This window comes from Agelaius phoeniceus, chromosome 5, assembly GCF_051311805.1.
Source record: "Agelaius phoeniceus isolate bAgePho1 chromosome 5, bAgePho1.hap1, whole genome shotgun sequence".
Classification (NCBI taxonomy): Eukaryota; Metazoa; Chordata; class Aves; order Passeriformes; family Icteridae; genus Agelaius; species Agelaius phoeniceus.
In genome coordinates, this window is record NC_135269.1 from 4,967,519 (window position 1) to 4,983,771 (window position 16,253).

The 16,253-nt window shown below is 42.2% G+C and overlaps 1 protein-coding gene across 7 annotated transcripts in view; it reads right to left on the reverse strand.

Moving 5' to 3' along the window:
- The window catches only part of CACNA1C (calcium voltage-gated channel subunit alpha1 C), a 416,899-nt gene that overhangs the window by 61,272 nt on the left and 339,374 nt on the right, over positions 1 to 16,253 (reverse strand). For all 7 annotated transcript variants that reach the window (XM_077178180.1, XM_077178176.1, XM_077178177.1 and 4 more), the window contains exons 27-29: positions 15,745 to 15,946; positions 15,133 to 15,291; positions 13,845 to 13,955 (exon numbers count right to left, since the gene is read on the reverse strand). In XM_077178180.1, the coding sequence (XP_077034295.1) occupies positions 13,845 to 13,955; positions 15,133 to 15,291; positions 15,745 to 15,946 (472 nt within the window). The remainder of the gene's footprint in view (positions 1 to 13,844; positions 13,956 to 15,132; positions 15,292 to 15,744; positions 15,947 to 16,253) is intronic.

Here is a 16,253-nt window from a genome sequence, read left to right on the forward strand (position 1 = left end):
ATGAGAGTGAGCTACACCCCTCAGGATTTGCCTCTTGTGACCTCAAAGCACCTCTTCAAGCCACATTCCCCACTGGAGTGTACCAGGGTGGCTCATGAAAGATGAACTGAATGAGGGAAGAGCTTTCACTCTAGTAAAGAGGTTGTATTTCCAAAATATTTTTTCCCACCAGAAAGTTCTGCATACTTTTCCCAAGAGGGTGGAGGTCTGACTGGAAATGAATTGATGGCACTGTTTGTTTTTGCAGTACAGGAATTTAGAGTGTAATACCATATTTTACCCATAAAGGGAGAGGCTTGATTCTGATTTAGCTATTATTGCATGCCACATAATGGCATCCTCAGGGGTTTACTGGGGAATGGTAGTCACCCTCTCTTGTGGGATGATTTTGGAGATCCATGAAGCTTTTAGGGAGAAAAGAGGACAGAGAGAGACCAGGAGGATTGGATTGAGTATTCAGGAAGCATGAAATAGCCCCACCAGTAGAGCACATTTTTTCCCATTTTTTTCCCCCCCAAAGGTAGCAAATGATAGTGTATCACCACATGATCAATAAATTCATGAAAGGCTGAGCATAAATATGCAGTAGCTGACTGGAATGGAATCTCATTTGTGTGAGAGGAGCAGACATTTCAAAATGAGCATGCCAATCATTTTTAGGTTTCCTAGTTGCTGAGATTAGCTGTTAAAGAAACTAGGTTTTATTTAGGTGCTAGCAGAGGCAGTGACATCTCTGGACACCCATTTCTTCTACTTTTTGTGGATACGAGATCCTAAATAGGACATCTGAGAAGCCTCAGTAATAACAAGAGGGAAAATTGCCCAGGGGAGTCTATCAGAAGCTCAGAGTCACCTGGAGACCATAACAAGAATATGACAGCTGGAGTGCTGTGCACCCCCACAGAAGCACAGAAGTCCTCAGGGGAAGGGTGCTCAGTTGTGGTACTGGCTGGGTTTTGGGACTTGTGGGACCTGCAGGGTCACTTGTGTGTTAGTTTACATGTAGTTTTTTATCTGCTTAGTCACAGGTTTTCCTTTCTGCCTCTTCTGACGTAGCTGGAAAAATTTAACAAACCCTTCTGAGAAAAATATTCTCTAAAGATGAAGAGCACAGCAAGGTCAAGGCTGTTCACTGGGCAGGATCTGAATGTATGTGGCATGGTCCCCAGTGGAAGATGATGCCTCAGTGTTGTAGCAAAAAAAGGGAAGGACATGCATGCAGGTTTGTATTTATGAATACAGGAATGAAGCATCAAGGAGGAGAAACTGAGACACAGAGATAACTGCACAGCTTAAAAAGAGGGCAAACTGCAGGATGACCTTGCTACCACTTCTCTGAAATAATCCTGCATGCTAAAACAACAAAAGGAAGCATCAAGTCTAAATCAGCTGAAGAGAGTACATAGGAAGGAGAGAAAGGGGCTGATACCCTGATACTCAGTGGGATTTCTTAGAGAAAATTTCCCGCTGATTGTAAAGGGCAAAGCAGACTTTGCTAGGGATTTACAAAATGAGATGAACTGCTAGTCTGGCTGATATTTAGTTAATACAAGGACTCGTTTTTGAAAATGCTGCAGGCTTTTTAGAGCTGTGAGAGTCCGTTCTCAGACTTCATTAAAAGAGGCTTTCCCTGAAAGTACTTTTGCAAAAGGGACAGGATTGAGTCAAAGGACATTTGCACAGTTCCACAGCTCTTGGCACATGCTCTCACAGCAGATTTGGGGGATTCATGTGTGTCCTGAACAATCTTACAAAGCTACAATAGCTCCTGACACAGACCAGAGATGTGTGTCAGATGCAAATTCTGTTGTGCTGAGATACCATTTAGCCATAACAGCAATCAGGGAAATTAGCAGAATGTTAATAGAGAAGGAATCAAGTGGAGGATGCAGCTGCTTGGAGTTCCTGACAGGCTGCAGGTAAACAGCATCTATTTGCATACTATCTATCAACTCTCATCCACTGATGGATTAATTCTGAGGCAGAGTCCCTGCAGTTCACCTACCAGTCACTGTAATGAGTCACTGCTGCAGGGAATTAAACCAGGCTCCCTTCTACTCCTTCAAATCTTTCCACAGACAGGCAAAGAAAAGAGGAGCATTTCATCACTCCGGACTGTTCTGGTGAGTTCTGAAGGAGCCTCATGACTCTTTGCTTATTCCATAAGAAAACAAGACCAACTTATAGCCCAAGATGGACACTCAAAAATGTTGATGTTTCCCTTTATCCTCCCTCACTTGTTTCATGCTCTCTCTCACAATGAGGGCACCTGTGAAAGCAGACAGGTGTCCCTTGTGGTCTGAGGGCCTGCTTGGGCATCCTGAACACTCTCCTTGACAGAAACAAAAGAGTTGGAGGATATGAATGGCTCTGTGATCTCGAAAAAGACCTCAGATGTTTACTTCTAGGTCATTGCTAGAAAACTGAGGTACCTTGTTACTGGCCACTTTGAAGAGGACACTTCTTGATTATTGTTTGAGATCCTGTAGATCCTAAAGCAAATTACAGGTATTGCTTGTGCTTCTGGGCAACAAATACCTTCATCACAGGAAAAAACCCCAAAAAACCCCACTGCCTGAACCAAAGTCCCCAGGCCACTATTTGACAAAGCTATTAACATTTATGGAGGTTGGAAATACAGAATCTCTTTTTTATGCTCTACACACTTAATGATAATTGATAATGTCTGGAAGATGTGACTAGAAAAGACTGTATCATATCTGTGAATGGAGAATTTCCATTTCCAGATTTTTCAATCCAGTTCATGTCACCAGAATTGTATTTTCTAAAGAGCCCTGTGAGTGCCTCCATGCCCATCTACATGGACTCAAGGGATGGTTTGGCCAGGAAGGGACCTCAAAAATCATCCAGCTCCAATCCCTGCCGTGGTCAGGGACACATTCCACTATCCCAGGTTGCTCAAAGCCCAATCCTGCCTGGCCTTGAACCCTTCCAGGGATGTGACACCCACAACCTCTCTGGGCAGCCTGTGCTAGGACCTCACCACTCTCACAGTAAAGAATTTTTTTCTAATCTAACCCAGCCCTCTTTCAGTTTGAGGCCATTCCCCCTTGTCCTATCACTATGTGTCCTTGCAAAAAGACCCTCTCCAGCCTTCCTGCAGGTCCCCTTTAGGTGCTGAAGGTGCTGGCACTTGGTGGCACAGTCATCTTACATCTCCCTCTATTTCATTTACTGTAAAGTGGTTGAAATACACAGGCTCTCAGCCACAGGGGAGGCTGGAAGTGCAATTTCTGGTCCCAGGTCCTCCATAGACTGGAAAAGAAGCATGACAAAGGCAAGACGGAGGCATTTATTATGAAAGCATCTCTTAGACATAGCAAAGAGTATATTTCTAGACAATATGCTGAGAAGGCCTGAGGAAACTATAGCAGTAAAGCATGCTGAAACTAGATGATTCAACTAGCTGATCCTGATGTAATTTTTGGCCTGGATTGCTCTTAAGTGCCTTTGAAGGAAGGGTGAGTAATGCTTCTGAACAATAATGACTAAGGCCTTTTGATATAAATGCATGAAAATGGTGGCAGAATAGCTGAAAGTTCTCTTATAAATTTTACTGTCCACCTAGAAAATCAGATAAACATTTTTGACTTTCCCACAGGTATTTTGTGACACAGCAATACCCCATGAGGAGTCAGGCCCTTTTTCTCATGAGCAGTAAGCTCACAGCAGTCAGTTAACAATTACTGCCCTGCAGCCAGAAACCAGACTTATTCTCAGCAAAGAGAAACAAAATCAGCACCAGTTTTACCAGAAAGACTGAAAAATGAATGTGATGGGTGAACAGATCTTTTATCACAAAGGGCATTCCATGAGAACTTTGCTGTCAAATTCCATTTGGAAGAAGCTGCAAGTGCTCAAAGACTTTGGAAGGTCTAGAAGCAGCATGTCTTGATGAGGGCCAATAAATAATTCCTGAAGGCAATAAACCAACCCAGCAATATGAAACAGTCCTATGAAAAGAGGGGGTGGGTTTTATTGTTCAAGATAGTCTGTCTCCTAAAGTAGGACTGACATCCCAGCCCAGGCAAGAATGATTCAAAAGAAGGAAAACTCAGGCTACAAGAACAGAAATGCCATATCTCTCAGAGTGAAGAGCCACTGCAAGTTGTGGGAAGATGAGACAGGGGCAAGCAGTGGGTGAAGAAGCATTCTGAACATGGGGCTGGACTTGGAACAGCTTCCCTCTCTCTGTATGAAGCATGGGAAGAGGCTGCGGACTGCTCTGATGTGGCTGCTGAGTGGCAGAAAGGCACCATGTTCCAGAAACAGCACAGTAGGTGTGAGCTGTAGATTTTTAGATAGTTTCTTTTAAGTTATTTCATTTTCATAAAAGGCTTAATTTTATATGGATTAGAGTAGGTAGTAAAATAATACTTATTTTTATGTAATCCATCAATCATAACTTGCCAAAAGAGGATGATTACTCTCATTTGACTCTTGGGGAAGCAGAAACAAAGAAAACTAAAGTTTCCAAGGTCTCCAAAAGCCAGATGCATGACAGAAGGGAGATCACCTCTCTTAGATGTCAGCCAGGTTTCCATTTGGCAGTGGAAATATCACTTTCTGACATGACAAATGGTTCTCAACAGGTGCTGTATCACAGCCTGTTATCTGGTACCGTTCTTATGTGAAGATTCTCTGAGAGCCTTGGACCCTTTAAAACAACCTCACAGGAAGTGACAGAGGGCTGGGATTTTTTGTCTGTTGCTTTTCCCTGGCACTGTTCCCTTTCCAGGCTGCTGCTGCTGCTGTGAGTGAGGCCCTGGTTCACCATCCCACTGGGCTTTTAAAGTCATGTGGATAATTTTCTGTATTAAATAATTAAGCGCAATAGCTAATACAGTGCTTCCCACACTGTTGCATTGTGCAGTCATATAATTATTTTTGATCATTTATAATGACATTAAAACCCCCAAGTGCCAGACTGAAAATACATCTGTCATAATGTTGCAGCAATATGCAAATTCTCTGGGTATGTTTGCTGTGAAGGAAAAGGTCCTCTATCATTGAAGCTCTTACACAGCTCCTTTAACAGCCTTTCCTGCCTACTGAATTCTCCACTGATCCTTCAGAAAGCTGGAGGATTGCACAGCTCTGGCTGATCCTTGTTAGAGATTTCACACGTTCTCTATAGTAATTAGAGGATCTATTTGCAGAAAATTGCTGGCCTTGTCCTCCAGGAAGGAGAACATCCTGCATTTAAACAACAGATCTAACACAGTGAGCAGCAGATCAAACAGCCTTTTTGTCCCTTACCAACTGTTTCCACCACAATATGAAAGGACAAGCTCCTTTCCTGAAGAGGGAAGTTTGTTCTGGATACTATTTTGTTGTTGGCCTCTTTCTTAGGGGCAACAACAAAGAAACCAAATAAGGTGCATTCTGCTCATATCTCTGTGCCAGATATATTTATTTTCTGCAATAAAACGGGAAAGAGCCACTTTATACAGGATATCAACCAGTGCTGACAAGGAAGGCTTTGATGCTTCCTGACCCAGATGCAAGTAGAGTCATGAGCTAGGATTTAGGGTGAAAGTTTCATTTCTCATCATCCATCTCTTTTCTTCTGTTACATTCACCTACCAAGTGTTTTTCACACTGCATGACTTGTTTAGGCTCAGTCACGCCTATGCCATCTCAGAATATAAGCATATGCACAATAGAACAACTTTAGTCTGGCACTACTTTCTTCTCCTTTAAAGTGTTTGGAAGGGCCAGATTTCCTCTCCCACACACACTCAGGAACTGGTGAGGAGCTCAGTGAAATCTAGAAGCCACCAAAGAGGATTCCCTGTGCTTTCACATGATAGAGAAGGCAGCTATCTGCTAGCTAACTCCTCATTTGTAGAAACTGCAGAAAAATCAACCTCATCCCTGAGAATCCTGTTGCAAATTTCCTTTCTCTGTATTAACTGGAAGATTTATTATTCAAGGCCCTACTTGATGGGCCAGCAGTCTAAAGCACTAGAAGTAGTGCTCCTGTAGTTCCTCTTTTTCAATTTTCACTGCCTTGTAACAAGTTGGCAGCACTCTCTCCTGAGTAGCTTCAATTAAGTACCTGGAATAACAAATCCAGGCTTTGGCTCTTGGCTAGAGGGGTCTTCCATGGTCTGTGAGAAAGCCCCAGTGCTGAACTGCTGGGAGAATGCTGTGGCACAGACTGGGCTGCAAGAGGCTCACTTTCCTCAGCCTCTCTTTTCCTTCCTTTCCCTGGACATATGGGCAGAGAGAAATTCTGTCAAGCAAGCAGCTCCCAGGAGCAAGTCTAGCAGCTGACTGTGCCAACCCACTGATGGGCACAAAGGACTGGGATGACCTGGTCATCCATGTCCAGAATAATTATTCCAAGTTTTTCTTCCCACCAAAGTCACCTAAACATGCTGCTCTGACATACAGTACTTTTAGTATTTACTTTTTCAGAAAGGCTTAGAAAAGAGGCTCCTTCTTCCTTCCAGACCTGTGGACATGAAAGACAATATGCTCAAGTCTCTGCATGATGTGTATCCTGTGCAAAATGCATGGGAATCCTGGCTGACAGGTAATCACAGGAAAGAGAAAGCAGAGGAGTGATTAATGAAGGGAGATTTTCTTTCCCCCCTTTTCCTTGTTTATTTCCAAAACCCTTGAGGCTGATTCAGCAATTCCTTGAGACTCAGGCTGACTTCACACAAAACGCAGTCACTGGTGTCTTTATCTGGGCATGACAAATTCAGGGATTTCTGGGTGTATGGCAGCTGCTGGGCTCACTGAAGCAGCTGAGATTAATTCCAGCTGGGCTACTGGTGGTATAGAAAATCCAGAGGAACATACAAGACATTCAGACTTCACCACAACAAAATTTGAGGTGAAAAAGGAAAGACTTTCTGGGGTAACCTGATGATGCATTTTGAAACAGGGTGAGTTTAATCCACAGAAGCAGGGAAACATACTGTACCCAATTTCTACTGCAATTTATTCTGATGAGAAAGTACACAGGGGGCTCTGTGGCTGAGGTTCTAATGTGCTTGAACATGGAGACCTGGGATGCCTGCCAGGGAACTTTAGAAGCACAAAAAGATGCTCATTAGCTTAAAAGGTATGGGTTTTAATTCAGTTTTTAATTTTCTAAAAATCCTTTCCCATGTTTACTTTTTCTTTCAGTCCTGTTTCTGTTTTTCTTTTCCTCGCATCACTTTTTGTCCAATCACTTCTTCCTCCATTTTATTAATACTTTACTATTTCAAGGTCTTAAATCTATCTTTTTCGTTCTGCCTTTAAGGATATTTATCTTTTCCCACTCTTCCTTATCTGTATGGCTTTTCTTACTCCATGGACTTGGCTTTTCCCTCTTTTCCTCTCAGACCTGTTGGTTCTTTTTGGTTTTGTTCTTTCCTTTTCTTCAGCTAGCAAACTGTCTTACCTCATCATTCCTAGCTCTCTCCATGCTCTCTACTCCTTACCCAACATCAAGCAGAGCTCACTCTTCCTTTTTTTAAAATGATGTACATTATTCCCCACCCACAGGTTTTGACACATAACCAGCTTTCTTGAGCTTTCTTTTGCCTTTTAAAGCATTTCTTTCACCCAAAGCCAGGGTGGTGGTTGGAGGCTGACCTTCCTCTTGCAGGGGTACCTGACTCAATCATCAAATACTCCACATGCAGAGGCTGCCCCTCCAAAACAGAAAAGGTGATACTGAAGCTGAGGAAACAATTAGGAGGCTACCAAGGTTAAGCACTTGCCAAAACCAGCAAAGGAAGTCTGCAAAGTAAGAGCCACTTGACAACCATCCCTTTTGGCCACACAGCACCGTGTGGCCACAGTCCATGGAAGGAGGCAGCTGCCTGCACCACGGGCTCACATTTACACAGCTTAAACCACTAATTTATGCCACCATACTGCATCCCAGAGCATGTGATTTTTAACTAAATGTGATTCCTGTTGGATGGAGCTGAAGTGTTATTTAGCTCTGAGCAAAAGACCACACAGTTGTAACCAGTTTTCCTGATATTTTTTATCTGTGCAGAATGTCTTTACTTCCCTTTCTCTGTATAAGCTGGAGAAATAAAACTGCCAGGGCACCATCCTAAGCTATACAGGTATTTCTACATGTACTAGAATGAAGAAGTACAAAAAGCATTAGATTTCCAAAATTAACCAGCATTGTTTCTAGGGATATAAATTTCAGCTGTTTGTGAAAATGTTGAAACCTCTATCCTGACCAAAGAATAACAGATTATGGTTTTGGTGAGAAAGAAGAATGTGAGTAGTATGAAGCAGCCAGTGTGACTTTAGGAGAGACTGCTCAAAGATCTGTTTATAGGCATAAAAGCCTGAGAAATGTACTGGTAAAAAGGGAACAAAAACAGATGAGTCATTTTGCAGGTTTTAGAAGAAATATCTGTACATCAAATGCATGATAAACGCTGACTGAGAGCAGCTTAAAGAGGAATAAAGAAGTGCAAATGCATCAGGGGAGAAAGAAACACTGAGGACACGTAGATCCATCAGTACAGGGAGGCTGATAAATAACCATGGGTGGCACTTGTGACTTCCACAGCACAGAGGGTCACAGCTCTTCCTGGGATCACATGGGACTGTGTGCCTTGTGCTGAGTGTGAAGCTTGTTTGAAACAGCCCCCTGAAGTCCAAACTGCTGCACAGAAATGACAAGTAAGAATGGCAGGAATGCAGAGTTAAGTAGCAGTGATAAATGAGGGACTGAAGGAACTCTCTGAGGCAGGACAGATGGCGTTTGTTACAGGCTGCTTTACAAGTAACATCTATAAACACCCAGGGAAGAAAGGTGCTGACAGTGTCTGGTAAATGGAATAGACTTGTGATCTGCAGTCTCTCTGATAGTCATAATTCCACAGAGGAAATCTCCAAGATTCCCTTTCCACACTCAGGCACAGATTTGACAAAATATATGATCATGTGCTTTACTTTATGTATAGCAGTAGTTCCATGGACATGTCTTCCCTAGTTTGAGATGACAGGCACAGCAGGAGAAAATTCATAACTCTTGGATTAGTGGTCCTGCCCTAGCTAATAAGGGGACAGATGAAGTGTTTTCCTGAAAGAAAAAGTAGATGTGGCTCATCAGGAAAACAGCCCACTCCAGGGAGCTGGAAAGATCTGCAATTCCTGGAGGAATATCCATCCTCACATTAGCATGTACATTGACAGATGGTGAGGCTTCATATGAATAGGAATTTTAAGTCACCGTCTTTAACTTGAAAAGATGAACCCCAGGCAGGTTTTGTAGAGCAGCTGGCCCTTCCTGGACTGGTTCTTGTGGGGATTTCTTCTCTAAGAAGATGGAACAGTGGTAGCTGTGAGCACCACAGACAGCACAGCTCCTCATTCCCTTCAGTAGTTTTCCCTGGAAAAAGTCTGAAGCAGCAGCAGCAGCAGGTTTCTCCATGCAGGAATTGGAGAATAGCTCAGGAGACTGGCTGGAGAATTTATAAAATTAGAAAAACAAAGCAGCAAAAGGCCTTGGCTCAACAGCATTACTTTTAGACTGTCTGTCTCTTTGAAGTAACTAGTCTTGAATCAGTTTATGAGCATCAGCCAAAACAAGCACTGAGGTCCATTTGAGAGTTTTGCTTCAGAGCAGCACATTAATACTGTGTAAGGACATGCAGGGCATGGAGTGGATGTTTTCTTTATCAGCAGCCCTAATCACCCCAAATGGCTCGAGCTCACTGTTAGCACACCCTCCTGACAAAACTGCAGACATGGATGAGCTATGTCTGACACAGTGTTTAGATTAATCCTGCAAAAAAATGGGGTAAGTGACCCTCTGCACCAAAGAAGTGTCACACAAACCCACAGGGTTCTCAGAAGCCTTGTCCCAGCCTGGCATGCACTGACTGTGCCACAGCAGCAGCTGCTCCAGCTGATGTACCCCTCTTCTCTACAGCCTCCCAGGAGATCAGGCAGACCAAAACACTGCTCACAGAGGATGGCCAGCTAAAAGGACAAGTTTCAAAGGGACTTGCTGACCAGAGCAAGCAATCTCAGCAGTAACAGTATGTTTAGTTAGGAAAGCCCTTGTCTTCCTACTCCCTTCACATATTTTCTGTAAGTGTTAGGCGACAAGCCCTGACTTGGACTTGGCTCCTTGTTCCTACAGCTGGCCTTTCAATAAGTAAAGCCTTGCTCTCACCACAAGAAATGAAGAAAAAATGGGATACAGTAAAAAAAAAAACCCTATTCAGTCAGGCTGCCACCTTTTCTGTTGTTATGTAGGTAATTCACAGTAGCACTGGTGTGCATTGTATTTAGTGGACCTTGGCAATGGTAGATTAACAGCTGGACTTGATGATCTTGAATGATCTTGATGATTTCCCAACACATTTCCAGCTGAATCTGTGTGTCTGTAATCGTGGATGCCACACCATGAGCAGCAGCAGGAACTCTGCAGATTGGGCTTCCCCTAAAGCTGTTCCATATGGGCACATCCCTGGGGTGACTTCTGTGAGAAGGTAGCACAATAGCAGCTCCCAATACCTCAGGGATCTGTCCTAGTTCCCTTTCCAACCCTCCCTGGTGAAGGTATGAATAAACAGCAGCTGGTTCCACCTTGTGCAGATGGAGAAATCCTCATCCCTCTGTTCTGCTGCTGCAGACCTTTCATTCCAAGGTGCCTTTAGGTAGTGGCTGTGCAAGGGAGAGCTCTATGGTGGCTGCTTCAGAGTCACAACTCAGTTCCTGCTTGTCTTGCTGCAGTTGAAGGTTAAGCTGCAGCATCCATGACTGGGTTAAGCACCCCCAAAAAAGGAGAAAACAGACTGAATGTTGTCAGCTTCAATTCTGTGCTCAGTTCTGTTCTGCCACATTCTCCTGGGGCTTGTCATTAGAGCACAACACCTTCAGCTAACCAAGTTTCTTCCTTTCTTGTTGTCAGTCATAAAGCTTACAGCTCTTTTATTTTAGGGTATTCTTCTCACAGAAAAGAATGATGTTTGGGCACAAATTCAAAATGAGACAAAGCAGCTTAAACAAAGGCTGGTTTGTGTTTTACTGCTCAGGAAATGACAGACAAATCTGTCTGCAGCAGAGATGAGCATTTCATCTTGCCATTTTCCATCTGGGAAACACTAATAACACTCAGCATGTCATTTCTTTGTTGGGGCCACTTGGTTGGTTAGAGGGCATAGGTAATGATGCTCTCCCAGGTGACGAAGAAATGCTTTTGGACTTTCCCAGCTGGTGTTCCTGGGGACAACTTCCATCTGCAAATGTAGTTTGACCACAAGGTCTAGCCAAGCAGAAGATGGAGAGAACTACTTTCTCCATGCTGGAAACTCCCACTTCAGAACATATTCTAGCCAAGTTCATCTGCAGCACTGGTGTGCAACCTGAAGAGAAGCAGACAGCACTCCCCAGTGCTGGTCCCCATCAGTCCCAGTGGTCATGTGGGAGAAGGGGTTGCCTTCTTTGGAGAGCAGGGAATGAAGGCTGAAGCCAAATCCTCATACATAACAATGACAAGTCACACAAGGAATTTGGTGTTTCCAAACCCAAGTCACTGAACTGGTACTTAATATAATTCAATATGAATATGCTGCAGGGGGAAAGTCTTTTTCTGTGTTAGCTGTTTTCACAAGGTCAGTCTTGTTTTTCTTCCCTGTAATCCTTTGCTTCAATTTTTGAAAAGTTGGGGTTTCTTTCATTAAGGTATTTAATTAAAATATGGGTATGAGTTAGTACCATCTTTGGCATGCAGGCCAGATCAGGATTTGAAACATTTATTGTTAGTGCTGGCTATTCTTTCATTTGAGGTTGTTGTCTGAGTCCTAGCTTGAAAGACTTCATTAAGACTCTACTATTCTCGTGATAAGGAAAATTTCTTTTTTACTCTCACTTTTACTATAGTGTAGTAGCTAGGGATTTAGTTTGGAGATTACAGAATCATAGAAAATTGGGCTGAGAGGGGCCCTGTGGTCGATTCCATTTGCCTGTCTCAAGACAGATCATTGATTCCTAAACTATCTTGAATTAAAGATTCCCCCAACTTAATTCTAAGTCCTCAAACTATAAAGATTCCACAATTACTTTAGGAAATCTGTTTCAGTGTTTTGCCATCCAGAGATACTTGCTTACTCTCAGTTGATTTTTTTTAGTATTTTTTGTGCAGCAAAACTTGAAAAGGAGCTTGAACAGAGGAAAGTAAACCACAGGAAGTAGAGAGGACTTCCACTACCATCAATGCCATTTCCTTACTGTTGGAAGCAACCATGTCAAGTAAAGCCTTCCTTGTATGTGTACAGAATTCAGTATTTGACCTGGTTGAACTTCTCCCCTAAATGTTCTAAACCAAATTCTGCTGAGATTCTCATCTCCTTGAAAGTTATAAATCTCCTGTGAAGCAGAACTGCAAAATCTGAAGAACATTATAAAGCCTATGAGATGCACTTCTGGGTACATGGTGTGCAGATAAAACTTTTATGGAGTGACAGAAAGTTTGCTTGCTAACAGACATGGTGAAGTCTCAAAAATCAAAGATAGATCTCTCCTGAAAATTAAAATCTCTGCTGAAATAGATAATAATGCTTCTAAATTTCCCAAGAAAGTTTTTGAGATCTCACAAAAAAACTCCACAACCCAGTCTTCAGCAGAACTGCCAAGATGCTCCTAACTTCCAAGAGAACTACATCCAAGATAGGAAAGTGATATGGAGCTTGGGTGAAAAATAAAATTAGAAGACTATTACAAGGAGAACTCCTGGAAAGTGTGGAAGAAAGAGAGAAGCTGGGTGGGAAAAAGTCAGCATGGATTTGAAAAGAAAAAAATAAGGCCAAATTCAGTAGAAATGGAGAGCAAAGTTTCTGAAGTGAGGATGAGGAAGATGTTGGATTACATCTGGGAGGAGCTAAATTCAGTCATCCCCTAACTTTAACATGAAGGACAAGCATGACTGCGAGACCTAAATATTCTCATTTTTACCAATTCATAACTGATGCTTCATAGAGAATCTTGACCATCTCCACAATGTTTCAAAGCATCCTTCAAGACACAACTCCATATGTCAAGGCACCAGTGAAGATATGAAATGACACAAGGGACCTCTATTTAGGTATCTGGATTCAACTTTTTATGACACATCACTGAATTTGAATCCCACAGAAGGAAGTCTTGGGTAATTCTGTGAGGTCAGGATCTTTGTCCTTGCCCTGCAGCAGCTGTGAGAACTTAACTAGATGAGCTTGGAGGTTCAAATCATACCCCACAGTGCAGCTAAACTAGCATAGTATCATGGCCCAATGCACAGGAGAACACTTTCAGACAGGACCTGCTGGGGTACTGAATATTATCAATGAAGTCTTAAATTCAAAACCAGAGCAATCTAAACCATCACTGAGATGTAGCCCTCCCAGAAGAAACGTTTTTTTCCAAAGCTCATAACTCAAAATGAGTCATGCTTGATTAACTTCACTTGGGTCAGGAGACTAATCATGAGATGCTATTTTTAAATTATATAAGGAAAGTCAGAGAGAGAGCATTGGAATAACATTCAGAATGGAAGACATGTTACAGCCTTAGCAGAGTGTCACTGTGATAACTTAATGAAAACTAGGAACCATCTCTATTAGCAGCTGTTGCCTTTTTTTACTTTTTTTAGTTTTTGTTTTTTTTTTTAAAGTCTGTCCACTCTCCAGTGAAAATGTTATTAAATATAAGTGAGACTCCAATCCAGAGAGCAACTGTCCAGCTCAGATCTTGGTGGGGTAATAGATGAGAAAGGTTCACCTCCTCCTTCTCCTCACAGCTGCCCCGCACACATGCACACACACACAGAGGCCAGGGAAATCTACTCCTCGTGCACCTACCTTGGGTTTGAAGGCAATTAACTTCAGGACCATCTCCACAGTGAAGAGCCCAGTGAAGAGCATGTTGAGGATGTTCATGGCTTCCTTGAACATGCAGCTCTGACCATAGTGCTGAAAAATAGCATCCCAGTAAGAGTGTGAGGATAGGGCATGCCAGCAGTCAGGAATACACAGGGCCCCTCCCGTCTCCCTTCATGCCAAGGTTCTCTAAGGAAGACCACAGAGTGTTTCATTTTTTCAATTAGGAATTCCCATTTCCCTTCATTCATAAGCACTCCCATGCCTCTATCCATTTTTGCCACCTGGATCTTGATCTCCTCTTTTTAGAAGAATCTTTTTGAGGAGTGGCTACCAAAATCATACTTATCATTCCAGTTCAGGGCTCATTAAAAATTTGCACAATGTGACAATACAATCTTCAATTGTGTTTTTTATCTCAACCTTCCCTCTTGGATTGCTTTTTTGTTTAATTGTAACTGCACAGCATGCAGGGGGTTCACTGAGCTGTCCATAATGATACCAAGCCATTCCCCAAGTAATTACACTAAATTCAGGATTCTGCAAAGCACACGAGCAGCTCAAATCACTATCTTGCATTTGTCAATTCTGAATTAAATTTGCAATCATGCTGCCCATTCACTTAACTTTATTAAGATCTTATGAAGTTACTCTCCATCTTCTATTGATTAATTCAAGCAGTGTCTTCTGCAAGTGTTGCCACCTCACTTTTCATACCCCTGTTTCCAGATCATGATACTTGAACTCATTGCACTGCCTTATTCTAAGGTCACCTTCCAGTTCATGTTACAAGACCCCATTTGTAGTTATTTAACTTTAATAAACTTCAAAGAGCTGGGATGGATTTTCATGATCTGTATTGGCACAGGGTGATTTATTCAAAGCAGTTTCAGATAAAACAATTCAGCTGCAGCTGAATGCAAGGCTAAGAAAAATAGTGTTGAGACATTTTCAACATTTTTCTTGAAAAGCTCTAGTACTTGCAGGACTCTGTTTAGAAACAATAAATTTGTTTGGTTTTAAGGAGTTAAAACAGAATTGTTGAAAGAGTCAGTTATTAGTAGTAAGAGGGTGAGAATTAGTTCCTTATTTCAACTAAATGTCATCAGAAGTGAACAGGGTACAATTTTTTTTTTTTTTAATGTGCTTGTCCCTCTCCCTCAACACATGGTGTGATGGTCAAAGTAGGTCTCAACCTCAGCCATTTGTGCATTTCCCCCAGCAAAGTCTACTACTTCATCACCTGGAGGTTTTCTGCTTGCTCACTTACTTGCATGGCCAGGCAGATGGTGTTCAGCAGGATCAGAACGAACATCAGGTATTCAAAATAGGTGGAGTTGACCACATACCAAACTTTGTACTGGTACTGGTTTTTAGGGATGTATCTCCGCAGAGGCCGGGCTTTCAGGGCATACTCAACACACTGGCGCTGTGGGAGAGGCAGGGTACATTTAAAATTCAAACCCAAAATATCAGGGTGGTCAGCTACCTTCCAATGTAATTAAAAATACAATGTTTCAAGTTTTTTTTCTGAAATTAAAAAGCTTAGTTGAGGAATTTCTATTAGGTCACAATGTGAATGTGCACATTCTACCTGTTTAAGAATTCTACATGCAATTACTTTGCCTGGACACTGTTGTTGTGCTCTTCTAGTCTCAGTGAAACAAATGGTACAGCAAACATTTTTAAGTAATTGTCCCTTGAGCAAATCTTACTGCAAGATTTTTTTTCTACCTGACTCCTAAAAGATGTCAGCAAAGCCAGCTTACAGTTCTATCTTGTTGGCAAGCTTAACATTTTCCTCTCTGTATGCATTTATCTATTAAAAGCTTATTCTCAATGCCTTTTCTACCTTTGTTGACAGCAGGGTATTGTAAATTACCTGGTTTTTGTCCAGCTCACAGTTCTTGTACTCTTGTTCTCCTTGTTCCTGAAATGTGACGATGACGAAACCAACGAAGATGTTCATCATGAAGAAAGCAATGATGATGATGTAGATAATAAAGAAGATGGAGATCTCAACCCTGTGATTATAGATGGGTCCCACATCCTCCATGTGGGAATCAATGGACCTATACAGCAACCTGAAAGCAAACAGGAGCCAAATGCAGAGAAAATCTGCAACTGCCTTGAGGCCTTATAGGTGATGTTATAAAGTTTAACTTTGTAATTTTCTTCCACTTGTATCGAAATTAATTCACTCAGAGATGTACAGACTTGCACTGATCTGAGTGCAAAGCTTGCAAAGGAGAAGACCTAGCTGTCACTAATTCTACATTTGAACCTGTTCAGGGGTGAAATGTCTTCATAGTTGAACAAAATCATGTTCTTCAGGTAACAAAAGACAGGAAAGTCCCAACAGAGTTATTGGGAACTGAGTTTTGTGAGAAA